The sequence below is a fragment of the Danio aesculapii genome, chromosome 7 (assembly GCF_903798145.1).
Source record: "Danio aesculapii chromosome 7, fDanAes4.1, whole genome shotgun sequence".
Lineage (NCBI taxonomy): Eukaryota > Metazoa > Chordata > Actinopteri > Cypriniformes > Danionidae > Danio > Danio aesculapii.
The window spans coordinates 15,223,247-15,248,107 of NC_079441.1; the positions used below are offsets into that span (position 1 = coordinate 15,223,247).

The window sequence follows — 24,861 nt, forward strand, 5'->3', positions numbered from 1 at the left end:
TATACTATACTAATATACATGAGCAATATCACACAAGTAGCAGTGCGATGTGGCTGTGTGACTATATACAGCCACATTGCACTGCTACGAGTGTGATATTGCGTTTATACAACAGTTCGATGGCATAATCATGTGTATAAAATCAAACACGGAGACAGAGAGTCTCAAAACCCTTTTGTAAGAGGAACCACTTCCGCCATTCATTCACATCTACAGCTGACGTCAGAACAGCAGAAACCTTTGCTCATTCACCAATGTCACTTTAGAGCTAGTATTTGAATGATTTTCTAGCGTAATGTCAAAATGACGAAATTTTTTTTTAATTTTGCTCACATATTAAGATTATAAAGCTGAACGGCATGAAATGTCATCAATCTACAGAGATTTACCAGTTTTTGTCTGTTGCAATAGGGAAATCACAATATTACTATGGTATAAATACTTCAACATACAAAACAGAGAGATTGACTTAGTCATTTACCTGATTTATAATGATTTGATCAGCTGTAATTTAAAATTACGCTGTATTTTTCTTTAAGGGCTTATTATGCGGTCTCTGTCGCCATTTTGTGGATGAACATCGTCAACCGTCTTTGCTCAGTATGACAGGCTAATGCCCGCCGACGTGCTGTCTCTCAGTAAATAAAAATATTTAAAATAGGCACTATTCTTATAAATAAACTGCATAGTTGCAATCTAAACAACAACATTCTTGCTTAAAAAGCCTCAAAAGTACATTATGTTGTCCAACAGCAGCAATATTTGTTAATCTGTACAGTGTCCTCTGCTTGTTGCTGTATGTGGGCGGAGTCATACACAAGGGTGAAGGGTTAAGAGGCTGTATGAGCACTGTTACTGGCAGAATATCGCACGGCTATCAGCCAATCAGATTGAAGAACCAGACAGAACTGTTGTATAATATATAACGGTTCACAAAAATCACGGTTCTGTTCGATACGACACAGTGGTGTAATGGTTCGGTATGTTTTCGATACAGCAAAAAAGAAAAAACCAGAGGATTTCTCAGATTAAATTTTTTTTAATATATTAAAACTAACATCTTAAAAGTATGATCTTGTTTTTTTTTCTTTTACTTTAAACAGTGATAGAGCTATACTTCTAGGGTTTCTGCTTAGCAGCAAATAAAACAAATCCTTCTTTATACTCCACCAAAAAGCTGCTTATAAAAAATTAATGTAATATTGTAGTAGTTAAACAAATAAAAAGAAAAGAACAATTTAGTTTTTATATGGAACTCAGTTTCAATCAATTTTTAAGTATTTTTTTTATTTTCAGAGAGATGGCTGTACACCTTTTCTTCAGACAGCACAGATCTGCTTGATTTGACTGTCACCTTCCATTTTAGTGGATCTGAAAGCAGGAATTATCTGACTGAAATTGGCTTATGAAGGAATAATGTAATGGGGCTTTATTACATTTAACATTTTCTTAAAACCCGAAATTTCCACTACCGATTAAGACCTCACAGGGCTCGAAATGAACCTTTTTTTTCTTGGTAGCACCGGTGCTCCTAACTTAATATATTTAGGCGCACCAAACAAAATTTTGTCGCCCCGCCCAAAAATTATGAGCACCATTACTAGACGCTCACCGGCCCTACGCGCACTACTTGACGTGAATGAGATGAACTGAATTAACAATAATAACTGTGTTGTTCCATGGGTGGTGTCTTAAATTGCACAGATGATATTGACATATAACTTATTATTTGCATACTTCATCTTAATAGCAATAACGGTCTTTTCATGAGCTGCAATATTAGTTTAATCTCAGTGAATGCATGCTCTTTAGCGGTAGTGAAGACGGTGTCAGTCACATGACTGACAGCATCGTGATGATTAAATAACGTTAGAACGTCTCGTGCTTAAAATGTGTAGATTCAGAGGCAAACACTGTTACCTGAAAACTCTTTGAATGCTTTAGCCATTTTCATAGCGGACTTAAAACACTGGAAGTCTTTTATTTACTCTTTGAAAAGTGTAAATGCTGGATTGACATTCATTACATAATTACTAACCAGAGGTGCCTTTATTTGTAACTGTAGGTGGTTTCTAAAACTAAATCTGTCAGTGTTGTTTTCATTCTCTCATATCCAGACCTACATTTTCGCAGCTGTAGCACCCTGTCATCGGAACGGAGGGATTGACAGCTGATATTAACCAATCCATTCGCGTTCTGTTCTAGCGCAGTGGGCAAATAAGAAGAGCTTGAAGTCGGGGCAGGCATTGCGGGGTTTGTTTACTGCAGCATGTTGACATGACAACTGTTTTATAGCGTTCTTGAGCACTGCGTTTGGCGTTTTTAGGTGCAAAGATGCTTAATGTGTGAATGCCTCCTAATTCCGCGCATGTGGAGAACATTTTGCTGTGAAAACTGGTCGCACGGCTTCAATTTTATGAAGAAATGCTCCCAAATATATTTTGAGGTCACATAGATAAATTTCAGGCACATAGGCGACTAAAACGGTTGCAATTTTGAGCCCCGTCTCATATCCACAGCTATAAATGTACCGATCGCCTCGGTGATTTGTTTTGCCCTTTTCTAATCTGTAGGAATTGCTTTTCTGAATGCTGCGGGGATACTTGCGTAGTGCGCGTGTTTCCATGTAGAGTTGACATGCTCAATTATTACCGCTAAAATAGCTTACTGTCATAGCAGTTGTCATTGTTTTTTTTTTTCCACTACTCTCTTGCCATTACCCTCATAACTTACAGGGACACCAAAGTGCTCCCAAATGCCAGACGCGCTGTTGGTTATAGGAGGGTTACATTAACGTTACTAGCCATTTTGAGAGCTAATGCAGCATGTGCCTGACTCGAGTAGTGTTTGGAGGTGGGCAGGGAAGGCAGCATGTTACGTCACTTGGGATGCCTTGTTGAGCATTGCTGCACTGAAAACATTATATTTTGTACTTATTCTCTTTTATCTTTTTAGATATTAGTCTGAATCGTTCGGTTTGCAATGCATACCGAACTGAAAGTCTCATATAGAACGGTTCAATGCTAATACGCGTATCGTTAATCCATCTGAAAAATGTTTGAGAAGTGCTTAAGTTCGACTTTTCGAAAAGGTGTAAAAACCCTGTGCAGAAGATGATGGTAATAATTTTACATTAGCATTAATGTTTTACTGCATTTTTGATCAAAATATTTTGAGCAAGGCTTTAAGAATAATTATCTTTTGAATTGTTCATTGTACAGTAGCTCAGATATTGTTAAGGGACAGTTAAAAGGAAAATTGCCATCACGTGTTGACTCTTAATGATTTTCCATAACCTACATTTCTGCATTTTTTCATATAACAGAAGTAGTTACGCTTTGTTTTTTTGGATGAACTATCCCTACATTTTCGACTAATCTCGATCCTAATCCCCCCCTTTTAACTAAATAATGGTTGCTGTCTTATTGGATTTGGTGCAAATCATTAGTTCACCTGAATCCCTAATTAATTGAGTCTGGGCTGGACAGAAAGCCAATTTTCTGCGTTGTGGCCTTGTTTAGAGATGGAGGGAGGAGGAGTAAAAGCGCAGGTATTATCAAGCAGAAGATGAAGAGACAGATTGTGAGCGCAGGGACATGAGGGAAGAAGTAAAGCCTCGGAGAATGTCTGTGACAGAGCCGCTGATTGATTATTCTAATCCTTGTTTAAAGTCTTCCTCAGTAAACTTCATTACTTAGCATGGCTGTGGCCTTGGGTCCACTTACAAACACTTAGAAGAAACACACACACACATATAGATCTCATATAGATCTTATATATTATAGATCTTCTTACTCTGATTTGGAGTTTTTCTTTAACAATATTATATTAAAAACAATATATAATAATAATAATAAACGTGCACAATATTTTTTTATCTTGGACACGTGGAAGCATTTTTAGAATGTCTTTTAATAATATACAGACTGTTGTATTGGCACCAAATACTTGAAGACAATAATAGTAGCGATAACCCGAAATAAAAATTCTGGGCCGAAGCTGAAACCAGAAATTCTGAATGCACTTGGCCTAAAGGCAAAATTAAAATGCTTTGTAATAATTATTTATTATTGTATTAAATAATATAATGCAATTTTCTACAATTTTTTTTTTTCATTTAGCTCAATAACTCGGATTATACGGTTTAAAAAAACACAAGCCAATAATAACAACAACCACTTTTTATTGACAGAATTTTTACAGCATTTAATATTATACAGTGCAGTGTAGAATACCCTTTTTAGACATTTTTTTCTTGTTTTGGCTGAAAACGCCAATAGTTGCTGAACGTTAGGTGTATCCTTATACTTCTAGGCAGTGGTGGGGAAAGTTACTATTGAAAGTAGTGCATTACAATATTTAGTTACTCCCCCCAAAAAGTAATTGTGTTACTTATTTACTTTTTATGGAAAGTAATGCGTTATATTACTATTTAGTTACTTTTACGTTACTTTTCCTTACCTGGCTGAGGTTTGATCTTTCATAACTTTTATGGAGAAGCTCTGCGTTTAACAGCCACCTATATAACCTACACCTTCATTTTCGTTTAAAAATGTTGGATATTAAATTATATTTTGAGAACTTCCTGAGCCTAGAGCTATACATACTGCATACAGTATACAGATTAATGAAAGCATGTAAAGTACTGTAATGTGTTTGCTACTTTTGTACATTTTGTTTTATTAGTTAAGTAAATTCACTGTACATTGAGATTATGGGCTCTATTTTGACGATCCATGCGCAAAGTGCAAAGCGCAGGGCGCAAACGCATTAAGGGCGTGTCGGAATCCACTTTAGCTAATTTAAGGACGGAAAAATCCACTTTACGCCGTGGCGCATGGTCTAAAAGGGTTGAGCTTATTTTCTTAATGAGTTATAGGTGTGTTTTGAGAATAAACCAATCAGAGTCTCATCTCCCATTCCCTTTAAGAATCAGTTGTGTCGCGCCATAGTGCATTCGCTATATACATGACAGACTTTGTAAGTGGAAAAACTGAGCATTTCACTAGCAAGAAAACAGTTAAACAGAGCATCTACAGCGCGAGGAGCCTCCTCATTATTTACTTTCACTTTCACTCTCGTGGATAGGTAAACTTCTTGTACGCACAGACATCCATTAGCCCGTAAATAATTAATTTCATTTGTTAAGCGCAAAGATTTGTTTCAAAACTATTTCTAAATTCGGTTCTAATTTCCAGCAAACGAATAAATGAACAATAATAACGAAGTGTGTTTAAAAAAAACTGAGTTCTATCCAAATACACATGCTGTGCCCCATATGGTCTAAAACCTGACAGATGGGCAAATCTAAGCTTATTTTTAATAAAACAAATATAAATATGCAAATAATAAATAATACTGCTAATAATAATAACATTATACAAAAGCAAATTGTCATGAATAAACTAAAAAAAGTCCCCCGAGATGAAGGCATGAAAGTTTGGTTTTTATATTTCTGTAGGCTAGAAAATAATATGTTTTGTAATATTTTAATCCTTTATATTTATATCCTATATATATCCTTATTAAATCCTATATATATCATTAATATTTTAATTCTTTTTCATATGTAAAGATTTTTTCTCGAAGTCGTTTCTTGCAGTTGTCAAGAGTTTTACTTGCACATAATCTACATAACAACAATCCACTTCTTTTCTTCGATGAGTTCAAAATAACTTGAATCCATTGCAAAAATGTAAGTCTCCGAGTTGTCATGAAACAGTTAGCCTCTTCAGTAAGTACTAACATACATCACACTAAACTCAAAAGATCTGAATGTTTTATTCAGTGAAACCAGTTCACCCAAAAACAAAAGTTCTGTCATCATTTACTCACCCTTTAATTGTTTTAAACCATTATAATTTTCTTTGCTGAACACAAAAGAAGATATTTTAAAGGAAGTTGTTAATCTGTAACCACTGACTTTCATAGCATTTGTTTTTCCTACCACAAAAATATAAATGGTTACAGATTTTCAACTTTCTTCAAAATATCTTTTGTGTTATTTAGCATTATTTAAATCAACATAATTTCTTTTGCAAATGTACCTATTTCTCACTTGATTTCAATGCATTATCCAACAGTACTAGTGAGACTTTGTTGTGAAGTGTTACTAGTTGTACTTTATAATCATTTAGTTTAGAGCAGTGGTTCTCAAACTGTGCGATTTCGTCTAGTAGTACGCGGAAATTCGTTGAATAATAAAATTGTGTAAAATAATGTGCGTTTTTGATATATAAATTTATTTGTTTTGTAAAGTAGCGTATGCGGCTTTTGTTGTTACCTCAGATTTAAGCTAATTCATTTGGATGTGATTCAAATGGTGCGAGACGCAGAACATAGACTCAAGCTGCTTTGCCATGCTTGAAGCTTAGGGGTAGAATATAATTAAAGATAGTCTCTGGGTGCACAGACGGAGGGACCGCAAACCCCTCCTTGAAAACAGTGGTCGGTGCGTGGTTAACACAAACTTCGTGGTTCACTTAAAAAGTGATCTCATTCGCACCAAATCACGAAAATACCGCACATATGAATTGGTCAAGCACTATCCATTTAATCACTCGCTTATCTGACACACATAGGCCTACTGTAATTGACGTGCAACAGATCTAATTTCAATAAGTAATTCCAAATCATATATTTAAAATACAAGTTAATGTTTAGATTTCAAAGATTCATTCAAAGATTCAGTCATTTGTACATGCAACTTGTATTTCAAAGTGTATAAATGCAGGGTTCCACACAATTCATTCATGTTGTCCCAACACAAATTGATGGTTAACTTAACACTTTTAACAAATTTATGTGGATTGAACATAAAAAAATTAAGTTGTCCCAATGAAATCTCAAGAATTGTGTTGTTTCAGCTCATTTTAAATAAGTAGTTTAAATGAGCAATATATATATATTTTTTGAGTGTATATTTATCATGTCCAAGCAACATTTCCAGGTTTTGATGAATAGGCTACTATACATTAATACTTTACAAGTAAAGGAGTTTTCTTTTTACTTTTTAGAAACAGTGCCATTTTTAATTAACTTTTAAAAGCACATTTTAAATTAAATGGTAATATTTATTTATTTTTTTGGTCTGTAAGCACAGTTAATGTTCAAACTATTTATAATGTTTAAAGTGGCTGACACTAATATATATTTTTAATAATAGTAAATAATCTGCCTGGTTTTTTAATTGTGTAGTGCTGTAGCTGCTTAATTAGGCCTACTATGCTACTATATTTCAACACTGGTCGTTATGGTGGCACTTGGAGAGAGAATTTTTGTCTGAGGTGGTACTTGGTGAAAAAAGTCTGAGAACCACTGGTTTAGAGTGACTATAGCTGAAATGTGATAAAATTATTATTTGACAGTAAAAATTAAGCGTAATGTTAATATATATACATGATCTACAGTATATACAGTTGAAGTCAGAATTATTAGCCCCCCTGAATTATTAGCCCCCATATTTATTTTTCCCCCTATTTCTGTTTAACGGAGAGATTTTTTTCAACACATTTGTAAACATAATAGTTTTAATAACTCATCTCTAATAACTGATTTATTTTATCTTTGCCATGATGACAGTAAATAATATTTGACTAGATATTTTTCGAGACACTTTTATACAGCTTAATGTGACATTTAATAGGTTAATTAGATTAACTAGGCAGGTTAGAGTAATTAGGCAAGTTATTGTATAACGATGGTTTGTTTTGTAGACTATCGACAAAATAGCTTAAAAGGGCTACTAACTTTGACCTTAAAATGGTTCAGAAATTTTTTTTTAAATGCTTTTATTCAAGCAGAAATAAAACAAATAAGAATTTCTCCAGAAGAAAAAATATTATCAGACATACTGTGAAAAACATCATTTTGGAAATATTAAAAATAAATAAATAAAAAAATTCAAAGGGGGGCTAATAATTCTGACTTCAACTGTACACACAAAAGACATTTTCTTCCCAGAAAAATATGACAAACTTTTACCCATATGTTCAACCATGGAAGCTGAATTTCATTATATTTCTTGACCTTGGTGGTTCAAACATAAGCAATAATGAAAATCCAATGCACAAATCAATCATTTCCTCTCTGCACAGAAACATTACACATCTTACTTCCATTATCTCACTGACCCAACCCTGATAACGCCATTTACCGCTGGTCAGGGTTGCATTAAATGAACACACTCTAGCGTGGAATCCTCTTACAACGTCAAATGACACTTAAACTAGCCACATTTACTGCTCTTCTGAGATTTAAAGGGGGTTTAAAACATATTTTCTTAATGTTGATATTTAATAAATGTAATAATCTGAATACTTTTTTATATTTAATAATAATTATTTATAAAAATTGTAGTCATTCCGTCCTTGAATGCCACTTACTGTACATCTTACATGCCACTAGAATTTCTTAATGGGATGTACTGTACACTATGTGGTGTTCACTTTGTTGTTGTTTTATCTTTGTAAAGCACTAATATATTACTGTATTTACTCCATATATGTATATTGATTATATTTAAAGACACTTTTTTTTCAGATACAAATAAAAGCTGTTTGTTTGAACTTTAAATTCATCAACGAACCCTGGGCAAATAAATGGTTTACAAAAAATTAACTCAACATTTATAATCGAAACAAATATTTTTTAAACCTTTTTATGTTGGTCCACCAAGAGACAATCTGCTGACTGATTTCTTTTACATGTCAGTGTATTCTAGTAACTCTATCCGAAAAGTCTATTAATACTCAGTTAATTGACATATAGTTACTTATATAGTCAACAGAATGTCTAAAGGCAATTATCAAACTAAAGTTTAACCAACATTTCTGATTCAGTTGACCATATTGGAGCACAGAACATAACAAAATACCACAGAATTTTGCTGATTATTGCTTTTTAAAATAATTATTGTTATGTTTTGTGCTCTAGTAATTGGTTGGACCTGAAATTTTATTTAGAGTATAGACTGCCAAACTTATAACAAATCAAGCGGAAGAGAGTTAGTTACTGAAACTAAATATACAAAAAACTAAAGTGAAAAGTGTTTTCAAAATAAAAACTAAACTGAAACTAACAAAAAGCATTAATGAAACAAACTTAACTGATAATAATGGAGAGTTTTATAATAGTAATAAAATTAGGAATGCATCAATATGGAATTTAAATGCATCATCATATGGCCAATATAATAACTGATTTGGAGACCGATATATTAGCCAATAAATAGTTTTTTTCAAAAATGTTCTGCACGATTGCAAAAAAGGCAAACACTTAAAGTGAACAACTGATTTTATTTTAACCTTAATTTAAACAAAGTTTGAGCTGATCTCTGAATTTTATTAATCATATATTATTTTTTATGGCCAACTTTCTTTTATATAGGTAAAATATACTGTCTGACAGAAGAAAAAAAACATACATAAAGCAACCATGTCACCGAATGTCAATCAAAATACCTGTAAAAAAAGTGTTGGACAATAAGTCTAATTTTGTTATCAAACCTATTACGATCCACTTGTTAAGTCGTGATGTATCAGTGATATGTGGAATATTGTTTCTGTGTCCAAGCCTCTGCTCATTTGAATTGAGAAAATGTTTGTTTATTACCACTTTTTAGTCCTATCACACATTAAAGTAAATTTTATATAAATTCATAGTGTACATTGGGCTTGCTGAATCACACGTACCACGATTTTAACAATTTTAAAAAATGTATCACTTTCTGGCCATCTGATAATAGGCATGGATATATATGTCACAATCACCAGCGGTCTAATCCTGGCAGATCGCTGGTAAACACAGATCACCCACAGCCTACAAATCTACCATTACATAGACGACAAGTTCCAGTCATGCACCGCTCACCCACACCTGCTCCACATTCTGCTGTTTGCACACACTCACAGCCAGAGGATCATTATGGACAGATTACAAGTACTATATACACAGCACACACGTGCACTTCATGGCTGAGTCCTGTTATACTGATTTGTGAACATTACAACGTGTTTTCCTTGCATTGCCGGTTTTTGACTCTCACTTTTTGTTTATTTAAATCTGTTTAAACTACTTTTAAACTGTTTAATCTTCTCTGCTGCCTGCCTTCTGACCACTCATCTGTTATTCATTTATGACTCTGGATTATCTGCATATACTCGTTTGCCCCTGTGTTGACTGCTGCTTGTCTGACCATTCTGCATAATGAACCTGCGTTTGGATCCGCACTCCTTTGTTAGCGTCCCACGTTACATTACAATATATTGTGATTTTCGAATGTATTACATCACTTTGTAAACGTTTATTATTACCACTTGATGAGTCTCCCTATACAGTTTGATAAATCGCTTGGATCCGGAAGCCGCTTAATCAAATTGAAAATGTAAAAAAAAAAAAAAAACATTAAGCTAACTTAATCAATTTGCATTAGGATGACAGCAAAAAAAGAGCTAATGACAGCAAAAAAACATACTTAAAGCAACCAATTCATTGAACATCAATCAAAATACTAATAAAATAATCATAAAAAAGTGTCGAACAGCAAGCTTGTGAAGTGGTTCAGCCAGCTGAAATAATACATACACTGTAAAAAATGCTGGGTTCCACACAATCGTTTTGTGTTTAGACAACATGATGGAATTAAGTTAACTAAAGTGGATTGAACATAAAACAATTGACTTGTCGCAATAAAAACTCAAGAATTGTGTTCTTTCCGGTCATTTTAAATAAGTAGTTTGAACAAGAAAAATATTTTAAGTAATTTATTGGCCTTATTTTTTTAATGAGACTATAACGATGACATAAAAAATCAGCTGATATTGTTATGGCTGCTGATATATATCATGCATTCCAATAATTTAAAACTGCAAAACTATTATGACCTTAGTGCAACCTCTCAGTACTGCTCCAATCCAGCTAAAGTTTCTAGGAAGTTTGAAAAGTTTGTTTGTGTTTGTCTGTAGACTATCGACTGTGGCTCAGTGTCGGTCTCTGAGCTGGAGTTCAGTGTGGACTTCATCCTGAAGATAACGGCCAGCAGCTTCTGTACAGTGAGTTCATCCACACACACATACTTTTACCTGCAAACTCACAAACAAACCCTGATCACTACCTGTCGTACACAAGCCTCAATCTTCAGAGCTAATCAAGGTTGTCAGGTGTGAAGATTAATTAGGGCTCGGAAGATGGATTGGCCGTTTGATTGGCTGGGATTGGTCAGGTTGCTCACACATCAGTCTGGTTTGATGGACAGAAAGGTTTTCGTATAGGTGAAGGTGACAGCAGGCAGGAAAAAGGAGTGCTTTAATTATTTCATGGCCTAAAATCGAACGCATGTTTGCATGTATGAGATCAAGTAGTTTACTTTCATCTTTAATCAATGTTGTTAAAACTTGACAATGTCAGTCAAGGTTAGAGAAGTTATAAAAAAACATCAGAAAATGTTCAAATAGGTCAATTGTTTGACTGTTGTGTGAAAATGTATATCATTTAAAATGTGTTTTAAAAGTTATTTTAATTTCTAATGAATGTTTCTCCTTTAAACTTAAATTTCTTTTATATTTATATTTTATTTTCTTTGCACAAAATATTACAAAGCACAATTGATTTCATTATTTGTGAAAATACATTTTGCACCCACTTGACCACCAAATCAGAGTGTTTGAATGATTTCTGAAGTCATTGTAGTATTTTATATCTAAAAATGTATATTTATATTTTTTAATTAAATATACAATTTAAAAATTGTAAATCATATTTTCGACCATAATAATGTCTTTTATTGTCGAAAAACAATTAAATCAATGCAGTATTTTTAGTTATGGCACATTCAATACCAATGCCGTTTAGCCTCAAAAGCAAAAATAATGAACATAAAATACACATCAATAAAATGTATCTAGTATATTTTGCAACGTATATTTTCTTCTCAGAAAAATATGGCTAACTTTCACCTGCATGTTGAAGTGAATTTCATCACACTACCTGAAAAAAGTCTTGCCGTTGATCCCATTTGTAGGAGCAACAAATAGTAACTTGACTTCTAGTTGATCATTTGGAAAAGTGGCAAAAGGTAGATTTTTCTGATGAATCATCTGTTGAACTGCATCCCAATCATCATCACAAATATAGCAGAAGACCTATTGGAACCTGCTTGGACCGAAAATTCTCAGAGAAATCAGTCAAGTTTGGTGAAAGAAAAATCATGGTTTGGTTTTACATTCAGTATTGGGGCATGCGAGAGATCTGCAAACTGGATGGCAACATCAACAGCCTGAGGTATCATCAAGGCATTTGTGCTGCCTATTACATTACAAACCACAGGAGAGGGCAAATTCTCCAGCAGGATAGCGCTCCTTCTCTTACTTCAGCCTCCACATCAAAGCTCCTGAAAGCAAAAAAGGTGAAGGTGCTCAAGGATTGCCCTGCCCAGTCACCAGATATAAACATTATTGAGTATGTTTATGGTAAGATGGAGGAGGAGGCATTGAAGATGAATCCAAATAATCTTGATGAACTCTGGGAGTCCTGCAAGAACACTTTTTTTGCCATTCCAGATGACTTCATTAATAAGTTATTTGAGTTATTGCAGAGATGTATGGATGCAGTCCTCTAAGCTCATGGGAGTCATATACAATATACATTTTTTTTCCACTGCATTATTACTTTATATTCTATACTGTACATTATTTTTGTTAAGTGACAAGACATTTGCATAAGCAAAGTCAGACCTTACTGTCCTAATTAAATAATTAAAAATTAAGGCATGATCATATTTTATTTTGGTAAAATAAGCGTAATCTAGAGGCCTTTGTCTTTCATATAAGCCACTTCTGATACCAAATGATCAACTAGAAGTCAAGTTATTATTTGTTGTTCCCAAAACTTGGATAGGCAATAAGACTTTTGTCAGGTAGTGTATATTCTCTGGCTACTATAAGACTATATTAAAACTGAAAAGAAATATTTCCAGTTGTAATTATTATATGATAATACATTGGTATTTCATGCAGGTTTTTTCAAATAAATTAAGCCCCAGTGCACTTTTCTTTTTGTGTTTCATTTAAAAATAGCTATACTGGTTCAGATCGACATCTGAGCAAGCGAATAATATCAGAACCTTCATGTCTGTGTGATCGTTTCCTTTCAAGACATCGTGTTCTGCTTTTCAGTCTTTATTGTTTACTAGGTCACCATTTATGTCAGTGTGTGTGTGTGTGTGTTTGTGTGTGTGAGAGAGACTTGGTGACAGATGGAACGAAAAGAGCAACTGAAATTTCAAGTGTAATTTTTCTTTTGTCTTCCAGTTTTGTCCCAGCTTTATTGTTCCTGCTTCTTTGTTATAGCTTTTATGGATTAATCAATAGCGTATTATTATCTCCCTTCCCCTCTCCGAGTTACTGTGGATTTAATGGAGTTTGTAAACATCATCTCATTTTTCTGCCGCTCTCCAGTAATGGAAAAGCACACCCAGATTTCCTCCCCTTTTAAAAAAAAAACAAAACTTCTATTTTTAGATGGAGGGCAGGTAAAGCAGTGTGCAGACTTGACATATCCTTGAATTTAATGAGGAGAACTTCCGTTTATAGTCGTAGATGTGATTCGGCACCCTGTTTTGCACTGCTTTGTCATGTAATTATGGAGGCACCCCCAAAAAAACGGAGGGAAAATGCTGTCATCCCTGTGATTGAGTGCATGGACTTATTCTCCTGCCGACAGTCCATTCATCACATCAGGCTGCCTAACCTTGCATTAAATGAACAGCGCTACCCTGCGCTCTCGTGCTCGGCCGGCGGAAGACAAATAACGCTCGCTCTTACAGTTGCACTGGTCCTCGCTTCACCATGTCCACAGGGACGACAGGCTCTCCTCTACTCTGTCTCTCTCTCTCTTTATCTCTTCTGCTTTCTCTTTCACCTCCCTCCTCCAAAAGAAAAAAAGTTAAATGTGTCAAACTCTTTATGATACATCTAGCGTGTGTTTTTTATGGATAGTTCGCCCTAAAAAGTTTCATTTACTTTGCCAAATTTTTTTCAGTAAAACACTAAAGAACATCTTTAGCAGAGATTGTGGTTCTTTGGGATTTTTTTTAAATACAAGTGAACTGCTCCTGGCTGTTTAGACAGAAATGCATAGAAATCATGTCTTAAGAAAAACCAACATTATTTATAACACCTCTAGTGAACAATCAAAAACAGTCCTATGACAGGAGCCACAACTATGTGGTTTAACTATTATTTTTTTTGACTCTCAAAATGCCGGTAGCCATTAAATTGCCTTTAATTTATCAACAAGAACTGAAGTTCCAGCCCAAAAAAACTTGTGGGAACACTTTAAAATAATGGTCTAGGTCGGCGCTAATGGTGTAGTGGTTAGTGCGTCGACACAAGCACTCCACTGTTCACGGCGACCCGAGTTCAATTCCCGCCTCGAGGTCCTATGCCAGTCCTTCCCCTCACTCTGCTCCCCATGCTTTCCTGTCAATACTCTACTGTTGTGTCAATAAAGGTGAAAACCCCTAAAAATAATTATAAAAATTAAAAAATAATAAAATAAAATAATGGTCCAGTACTTAATGTTAGTTAATGTATTTACTAACATGAACAGACAATAAGTAATACATTTATTACTGTATTTATTCCTCTTCGTTAAAGTTAGTCAACGTTATTTAATTTATGTTAGTTCATATAATTACTCATGGTGCATTAGCTGATGTTAACAATGTTGAGTAAAAAAGTTAACAATGTTAACTAATGTTGAACTATGATTATTAAATGCTTTGCAAGATTATTCATATTTAATGTTAGTAAATGCATTAACTAATGAACCATTATTTTAAAGTGTTAGCAAACCTTTTAGGGGCTGTTCACACAATGCGTTTTTCCTTTTCAAAGTGCTACTTTTCTATTGCTTTCCAATGTAAATGTGCTTGATGAAACTGTTTGACTGTTACACATATGTCTGGTATATTTTGAAGTGCTGCGCTTGTGAGTGCCGCATTTTTAAGATACAGCGTCAAGTTCAAATATCTTCAACCTTCACAGGTTGAAGATGAAGCACTGTCAGCTCCAAAAGCAGGGAACCAATCAGAAGTGCTCGGATGCGGGACAATCATTGCGAGCTTCTGTTTTATTCACCATTATATCATGGCGGAGGAGGTCATATAATGTATCTTAAAGTGCTTATCATAACATATTGTTTTCCTATTTCAAATGGGTCTGTTTTTGTCTATGATAGAGAGTATGCAAGCTGTAACGTTACAAGTTGAAAGTCTTTAGCAGGTTATTTGTTGACAGTTGCGTGCTATTGTCCCATCCCACCTACACTATGTTTGGACGGCTAGCGCAACTTTTTTTTTCACAAATTCATCTTTTTAACCAAAAAACAATTCAGTTTGACAATTTAACACTAAATAATTGTTTATAAGATTACTCGTTATATCAGACAATCAATATCTGCATTAGTTTGCATTAAGTGCAACTGTTGCATTATTGCTCAATATGTAAATGTAAGTATTTGTCTGTTTTGCACTATTCAACATGTACTGTATAGAATCGCAGAATTAAAAAGTGACAGCAAATTATATCAACTTAATTGAATAAAAGGTAGTAATCAGCAACCTTTGAATTAACTCTCGGTTCTCAACACCTTGATCTTGACTAATTCAATTCCCAGTTTTTGCATCAACTGTCTATTTTAATCCAGGCTAACAAATGTAAGAAATTGATGTATCATGTATCACTTACTTGTTTAATTTAGTTTCTCTTATGGAGTGAAGGAAAAAAAAATAAGACTTAAGGTAAAACTGCAATTATATGTCAGATTTGTGATGCATTTCAGAATACACAGTATTTCATGTACCAAAATAAGTTTGCTTTGAACTGGGTAAAACATACTTTGACGTTTCATTACTCATTTTTATATCATAGGATCTTTCTACAAAAAAATATGTGGTCATGTGATAATACAATGTGTTTGTTTGTTAAAAAAATGCAGCTAACATGAAGGACCAGCAGCTTGTCCTCACATTTTTCTTGTTCACTGCAGCTGTAGAGCATCTCGGGATGATTGTGTGTAATGTTTGTGTCAGTGGTGATTTGCCTTAAGGACACTTCATGTTACATTAAGCTGTGGCAAGCAATTCTGGTAATGATCATACTGTATGTGGGGGGAAAATAAGTAAATATGGTGCTTTTTCATGTTTTCATTTTGTTTTCTCCATATTTGTTAAAGGAACACTCCACTTCTTAAAAATGGGCTCATTTTACAAGTCCCCTACTTAAACAATTGAGTTTTACCATTTTTAATCCTTTCATCCCCATGTCTGGCAGGAGCACTTTTAGCTTAGCTTAGCATAAATAATTGAATCAGATTAGACCATTAGCATATCACTCAAATGAAAAAATAAATAGAAATGTTTTGATAGTTTGATATCATGATATAAATATATTATGCAGTGCTGTTACCTAGTTGTGGACTATTTTCAGTGACTGCATAATATCATTGGGCTTGCTGCAGCCATGGTACGACAGCAAATACCTTGACCATTACACCAGAATGAGAGCATATTACTAGCCATATCGTCCTAGAAAATAGCTACTTTTCATTTTCTGCTGGTCTTAGTACATGATGTAAATATAAATGTGTGAAAATTGTAAAAATGATCAGTACTAATTTTTATTTTTTAATAGATCGAGAAGCCAAAGGTCTAATCCAATTGAATGATTCATGCTAGGCTAATCTAAAAGTGCTCATGCCATACCCGAAGAATGAATTAATGGATTTAAATATGGTAAAACTCATCGGTTCAACCCTAGGTGACTTGTAAAATGAGCCTATTTCCAAGAAAAGTGGAAGGTTCCTTTAAATGGCAGTGGACACAAAGCAAGCCTAATTAGCAAGACCTTTCTTAAAAAAGTGATCAAGCCTAAATTTACAGAAGCCTAAATTTACAGAAAAAGAAACAGTCATAGATTGCTACTGTACATGCTTGAGAGATTATGAGAAGGGAAGGGGAGTATGAATACAAACAATTTATCAATTCGTTCTTTATTTCTTACACTCCTGCTCTTATAAGATCTTGAGAACATTGTGTTTTCATTGCCAAGATAAAACATCCGTCCATTTCATGGGAGTTTAAATATATAATTAAAATGATAATAATGTTTTATTGTGATTTGATAAAGGAGCTGACAGTTTTGATAAACTTTTTAACAATGACTGTAAAATCTTTTAACCATTTCAGTGACTGGTCAAGTTCTAAGAGATTACTGACAGATATTGCTTATTTGGTGAATGTAAGAAATGTTGTAAATAAACTCAAGAGCATCCTTAGCAAAAGCAAAGTACTATATTAGAAACTCTTCTAAATCTCCAAAAATAAGTGAAGATTAAAAATGTCTATAATTTAAAAACTTAAGAATACAGTTGATTGTCATTTTTTTTCCTCCTTAATGCAATCCTGTGTAAAACAAGTTGGGAGCTACTGTATACGTCCACTACACAGTTGAAAATGATTCAAGTAGTAAATTAAGTAACTTATTTTTACTGGTTTAAGTGGATTAAACATAATACAAATAGATTGTAAAAAACTTTCAACAATTGTGACCCTTGGCCCCAAAACCAGTCTAATGTTGCATGGGCACATTTTAGAAATATCCAAAAATACATTACATGAGTATGAATTAATGATTTTACTTTCATAAGAAAAACCATTAGAACAGAGTTGCCCAAACTAGGGCCTGCGGACCGAGGTTGGCCCTGTGTAATCCCATTTTAGAAGAGAGGGAGTATGATGGAGATTTAATGTGACCCTTTGTCTGTTTTATTGTTAAAAGCTGACTGAAATTAAATGTTTCAATTAAATGCTGTAAATGAATCCGATTTTGTTTAAATGTACATGCTGTCACCCAACAATGCGGGACTTTGGTGAGCAAATCAAGTCAAAGGCAGATTCTGCTTGTATTTAGCATTGAACTCCACTGTGTTATAAATGTGATTGTTTTTATTGCTGTAAGTTATCATTTTAAAGGTTATACTGCATTAGTTAATACAGTTTAAAGTATTTATTAGTTTAGTTTTCTTTTTCTTTTTAAATTTTAATAAATAAATTAGGAAATTACCCATGGCAACTTTGATGTAATATACTGTAGTTTAGTATACCTTTACCTTCGGTCCACGGCTATCAATGATTTTTGGTTTTTGGCCCTTCATACAAAAAGATTTGGGCATCTCTGAATTAGAATAATAAGTAAAGATCATTTTCAGTTTTTTTTTTTAACATTGTCCACTGTTAATTTATTAAAACAAAATTTTTAATTATTCATGTGCATTGCGAAGCACTTCAATCCGACAATTTTAAACTTTGTATCTATTTAGATTGTTTGGAACTACAGTTTACAGGTTTTTAGTAGTTGTATGTCAGCCAAATATTTCCTGTACACTGTAAAAATGCAGAGTTCCACACAATTATTTCATGTTGTCCCAACACAAATCGATTCACATCCAATACAAAATTATTTATTTATTTATTTATTTGTATGTTTTTCTGTTTTAGTCTCTCCTTTAGAAGTTTTTGCGTGTTAAAACATGCTAAGTTGATCAAATGTTAGAAATGTGTCAAAACATGTAAACAATGCATTAATGCATATTAATGCATACCAGGAAATTTTGCTAACTAGTTGTTTTATAAAAGTTAAAAACATGCTAGCACTTTGCCATTTGTCATATTCATCAGTTTGTAACATATCAATAGTATTTGATCAAACATCAGCAATTTTAACTGTGTAGAATGCTAGCAACCTGTGTAACGCTTAACAATGTATTGAAACTTTCTAGCAATATGTTAGAACATGTTATGTTAGCAACTTAAATAGTTTAAATTAAATTTGTTAAAACAAGCTAAGTGTGTTAATGCTGGCTAGCAACCTGTGTAAAGGTTCACAATGTATTGAAACTAGCTAGCAATTTGCTAAAACATGTTAGTGTCAGCAGTATCAAACATCAGCAATGTTTTAAGCATGGAAACAATTTGATTCGTGTTGGCATTTAGCAACATGTTAAATATTTAACTGTGTTAAAAGTTGCTAACAATGTGCTAAAACACTTTAGTGACTTTCTAAGTTATGTTAGCAACTTAAGTTGTTTAATATAATTTGTTAAAACAAGCTAATAGTTAAAAGCAATTAAGCATGCTAGCAACCTGTGTAAATGTAAACAATGTATTGAAACTTGCTAGCAATATACTAAAACATGTTAGCGCCATCCTAAGTTACAGTATGTTAACAACTTAATTTATTCTCATTTTACTTCAGTTTAGTCTCTATTTCTGCTGTGGCAACCTCTGAAATAGAGACTAAGCCGAAGGAAAATGAATGAACGTTAGCAACTTAAATAGTTTAATTCAATTTGTTAAAACATGCTAGAAGTGTGTTAAATAATGCTAGCAACCTGTGTAAAGGTTAACAATGTATTGAAAAATGCTAGCAATGTTCTTACATGTGTTATTGTTGTGCTAAGTTATGTTAGCAACTTAAATAGTTTAATTTAATTTGTTAAAACAAGCTAACAGTGTGTTAAAGCATGCTAGCAACCTATGTAAAGGTTAACAACAATGTATTGAAACTTGCTAACAATTTGTTAAAATATATTAGTGTCATGCTAAATTTGACAGATTTTTAATGTTTACAAATTTAGGATAATTGAACATAAACAATTAAGTTATCTCAAAAAAAATCTCAAGAATTGTGTTGATTCAGCTCATTATAAAGAAGTAGTTTGAGTGCAAATACAATATATTAATCGAAAATGTATTTATTCAGCTTTCAGATTACAGTATGTACATACATTATCTCAAATATTTTTTAAATTGACCATTATTACAGATTTTTGTTGTTCAGGGTCACAATTGTGTTGTTTCAGCTCATTTAATCAAGTACATTGAAAAAAAGTGCATTGGATTTACTTGATTTACTTGTGTACATCGATTCCACATGATTAAAAAGTGTTACTTTAACAAGACTTTTATTTCTGTTAGATTGAACAAATTCTTTTTCTTTATCTTTTTCTTATTTCTTTATGAACAAGTACTTTTTTTTAATCTCCAAAATCCTCAGTTTTGTGCACAGTCCCATATACTATTGAATAACATCAGTTTGCTTATCATTAATATAACAATTACAATATTAGCATATAAACAAATAGCCTTTTACACACCCTTTTTTCCCAAGAAACACGGAAAAGATTTTATTCTCTGTTGTAAGTAACGATTGCAGTGTGGTTTTGTCCGCTGTTTCAGCCTGTGCTAAAGTTTGCTGTATGTAGGTGACTGTGAGTGTTCCTGCAGTAATGTCCTTCCCCTCTAATTAAACCCTGTGTATTCGCTTCCAGTGCGGCGGAACGTCAAACTCCGAGGGAAAAGCAGAACAACGGGAGTTTCAGTGCTGTGTTGTGCACAGAATAAGGGGAGACCGGCTGGATGGGAGAGAGAGGGGGGAAGAGCTCGAGGTGGTCGAGTGTGACGCCTCGCACGCGTGAATAAACCCCATCAAAAGCGCATTAGCTCTCCCTCCTCCGCAGCTCGCCGCATAATTGTATCTGGCTGCCGCACGCTCTGCTCCGACACGATAGCGCTGGAAAGGGCCTGATGATGAATTGCTCCCCGTTGGTGTTAGCGATGATGATAATTATTAATTTTCCCCCAGACCTGTTCTCCAGGTAGACTTGCCGAGCGCCTCCTTCTGGGCTGGGAAACGGCTCACGAGCATCACTTATCTCCGACATTCCCCGCGTGTGAAGGCTGAACACTTAGATGAGAATAAAAAGCCTCCATTTCCACCGTTTGTCCCCCCTTTTCCCCCGCGCCTTTGTGTCTGCTCTTTCACTCCGCCCTGGTGCGTTAACGGGGGGTGTTTGATTTTGTTTGATTTCTGGAAAGGGGTTTCGTTGGCTGTGACCTCCGTGTTTTCAGTGCACTTGTTCGTTTGGTCGGGTCCAGATTTGTTGTTGACATTTTTGAGGAATTGAACTTGACCAAAAGGTTGAACCTGTTTAAGCAAAGCCATTTGGAGATGTTGCTCTTTTTTTTTCTGATGCTGCTAAAATTATGCATTAGTAGTTGTGTTATGCGCTGAAAAAATGCTGGGTTCCACACAATCGATTTGTGTTGGAACAACATAAAGGAATTAAATTAACTTTAATTATTAACTTAATTAAATTGTCCATTTAACAAATCAAGAATTGTGCTTTCAGCTCATTTTTTTGATAAGTAGTTTGAACAAACAGCAAGCATAATATTGTTGAGTGCATCATTGATAATTAGTAAGATAAAGATAGTTATTTCTTTGAATTAAAATTTTTTTATTTTGACAGGGACACTGCACAACAATACATTGACCTCAAAAGGAAATATGTTTTGTGCCAGGCTTTAGCAAGCTTGCACTTATCCACCTGCAGACACTGATCAGATAGATCTTAAAACACCCAGTCAAAAAAAAAAGTTATTATAATACGTATTTAAATAATATTAAAACAGTACTTAAGTGCATTTGTTTATACACTCACCGGCACTTTTATTAGGTACACCTGTCCAACTGCTTGTTAATGCAAATTTCTAATCAGCCAATCACAGAGCAGCTACTCAATGCATTTAGGCATGTACAGTAGACATGCTCAAGACGATCTGCTGCAGTTCAAACCGAGCATCAGAATGGGGAAGAAAGGTGAATTAAGTGATTTTGAACTGTAAAATGATTGTTGGTGCCAGATGGGTTGGTCTGAGTATTTCAGAAACTGCTGATCTACTGATATTTTCACATAACCATCTCTAGGGTTTACAGAGAGCGGTCAGAAAAAGAGAAAATGTCCAGTAAGCGGCAGTTTTGTGGGCGCAAATGCCTTGTTTTGATGCCAGAGGTCAGAAGAGAATGGCCAGACTGGTTCGAGCTGATAGAAAGTCAACAGTAACTCAGAGCATCTCTGAATGCACAACACGTCCAACCTTGAGGCGGATGGGCTACAGCAGCAGTAGACCACACTGGGTGCCACTCCTGTCAGCTAAGAACAGGAAACTGAGGCTACAATTCGCACAGGCTCACCAAAATTGACAGTAGAAGATTGGAAAAAACGTCACCTGGTCTGATGAATCTCAATTTTTGCAGCGACGTTCGGATGGTAGGATCAGAATTTGGCGTCAACAACATGAAAGCATGGATCCATCCTGCCTTGTAACAACGGTTTAGGCTGATGGTAGTGGTGTATTGGTGAGGGAGATATTTTCTTGGCACACTTTGGGCTCATTAGTACCAATTGAGCCTCGTGTCAACACCACAGTCTAACTGAGTATTATTGCTGACCATGTCCATCCCTTTATGACCACAGTGTACCCATCTTCTCATGGCTACTTCCAGCTTGATAACACGCCATGTCATAAAGTGTGAATCATCTCAGACTGGTTACTTGAACATGACAATGAAATCACTGTACTCAAAATGGCCTCCACAATCACCAGATCTCAATCCAATAGAGCACTTTTGGGATGTGTTGGCACGGGAGATTCGCATCATGGATGTGTAGCCGACAAATCTGCAGCAACTGCGTGATACCATTACTTCAATATGAACCAAATTCTCTGAGGAATATTTCCAGTACCTTGTTGAATCTATGCCACAAAGGATTAAGGCAAGAGGGGGTCCAACCCGGTACTAGCTAGATACACCTAATAAAGTGGCCGGTGAGTGTATATAAGTGTATATTGTTAATCTACATAAATCAAGAGCATTTCCTGAGGAATGTTTTTAATACTGTTTAAAAGAGATTCTATGTATCTATTCCATTTCAAAATAAGCCCTCTATGAAGGAATAATGTAGCCTTGATAATGTTGCTGTGCCTTTGTCCTCTTAAAGCTGCTTTAACAGAAGAGCGAGGAGGATTAATAGTTGTCTGTTGGTAGTAGAGGGAGAGAAATAGAGAGAGAGACATTAAGCCAGAGCTGTATTTCTCCCCACAAGGTCTCTGGGATCCTTCAGGCACAATGGCTCGCATTATCACTGCAGTGTCCCCTGGGAGTTCACAGGGTAACTGTTTTCTCTGTGTATGTGCATGTGTGTGTGTGTGTGTGTGCCTGTGAATAGTGTGTGCTATGTCACAGCCTTTTATTTGGGGAAATCCTCTCTGAAATGAACACTAAGTATGCTTTTGAGAAATTAAACATTATCGGCACCTTTGTAAATGAGCAAATAATGCTGTCAAAACTAATCTGCTTTATTTATTCTTCAAACGTTTAACTAATGAAAAAGTTACAGAATCCAACCTTTGAATTGAAATATTGAGTGAATTTTTTTTTATAATGAAATAGCTTTTCATTTTTTGTTGTAAAATGAAATAAGTTAGTAAAAAATGAGTAAAATCACCTGGGACGAGCTCAGAGTAGAGTCGCTGCCCCTCCACATCTAGAGAAGCCAGTTGTTTAGGATGCCTCCTGGATTCCAACCTGGGGAGGTTTTCCAGGCTTGTCCCATCCGGAGAATGCCCCATGAAAGACCCAGGACATGTAGGGGGCACTATGCCTGCAGCGTCCCCATGGCCCTTGAAACCGTGTGTGAAGTGGTAGGAGAATTCCCCTAAGAGTTGGGACACCACTACTACACACACGTCATTATATGTTGTCACTAGCTCATGCGTCACATGAGATGTCAGCTGCGGTAGCCGTACCAGAAGGTGCACACATTTAACAGATTGCTCGCTCACAAAGTTGTTTTGCTCTGTATGTTAATTCTAGAATAGTTAGAAGTTTGAACAGTTTCAGCTTGAAATTGTATAAGCCTCCAAGTTTCCTCACACACTACTGTTACGATTGTTCAATCATGTTGCAAAAAGCACAAAATTGTACTGTGTATTTACGCCATGCTCAAATTCATAAATGGAACCACAAGAATACATTTATGAAAATGCTGTAAAAAGCTAATTCACTGTTACCAGACTTGTCTAGTCTATTCTGTCAAGTCATGAGGTAAGGTTATTAGAATTTAAAGTATATTGAAGACAATTATTTGCAGGAGTTATGTGATTATTGTTAGCGAAACTTAGCATTTTTATTTATTTATTTATTTTATTATTCATGATTGTGACACATTAATGCAGTTAAGAAAGTAATAAATCAGATGCTAGTTTGTAGTAAAATCGTTATTGATGACCAAATTTTATTTATTTATTTTTTTACAATTGTGGGTCTCATTGCTCACACATTTTGCTGCTTTTCCTAGTGTATTCAGGGAGATTCCTCATACCTCTTCATTTGTAGTATGGTCCTGAACAATCTTCAGGAAGGGCTGTATAGCACTTCCCCTTACTCCTACAATTCCAAGCAAAAAGAGAATAGGGAGACCCTACCCCTACTGTACCTTTTAATGTGAATGTATGAAATGAGGGAAAGTGAAAAGGCTAATAGGCAGGATTGGGATTGGGCCCATATTTCTCAGTTTGCCTGGTAACATCTTGGGATCCCGCAGGAGAAGCTGGAGGAAGTGTCTGTAGAGTGGGAATCTAGAGTTCCCTGCTGAGACTACTGCCCCTACAACCAGGTCCTGGATAAGCGGTTGAAAATTTATGAATGGATGAATGGATAGAAAGAAAAAAGAACCTGAAAACCTGACTGCCTATACAAGAAGTTTTATAATGGCTGGATCTTCCAAGATTTTCAAAGCAAACATGAAAGTCGACACAAAAATAGTTCACTGAACTATTAAAACTGAACTGAACCCTATTGAAAATGAGTGGATGGGCAAGAAAACCTGAAGAATCTGGAAAGATTTATGTAAAGAAATTTGCTCTGCATCTTTCCAGGTTTCCTCCAACCTTATCTT

General features: G+C 34.8%; 1 protein-coding gene across 1 annotated transcript in view; it reads left to right on the forward strand.

The window, feature by feature from the left end:
* The window catches only part of LOC130231710 (protein arginine N-methyltransferase 3-like), a 70,149-nt gene that overhangs the window by 20,369 nt on the left and 24,919 nt on the right, over positions 1–24,861 (forward strand). The window contains exon 3 of the mRNA XM_056461090.1: positions 10,965–11,051. Coding sequence (XP_056317065.1) covers positions 10,965–11,051 — 87 coding nt within the window. The remainder of the gene's footprint in view (positions 1–10,964; positions 11,052–24,861) is intronic.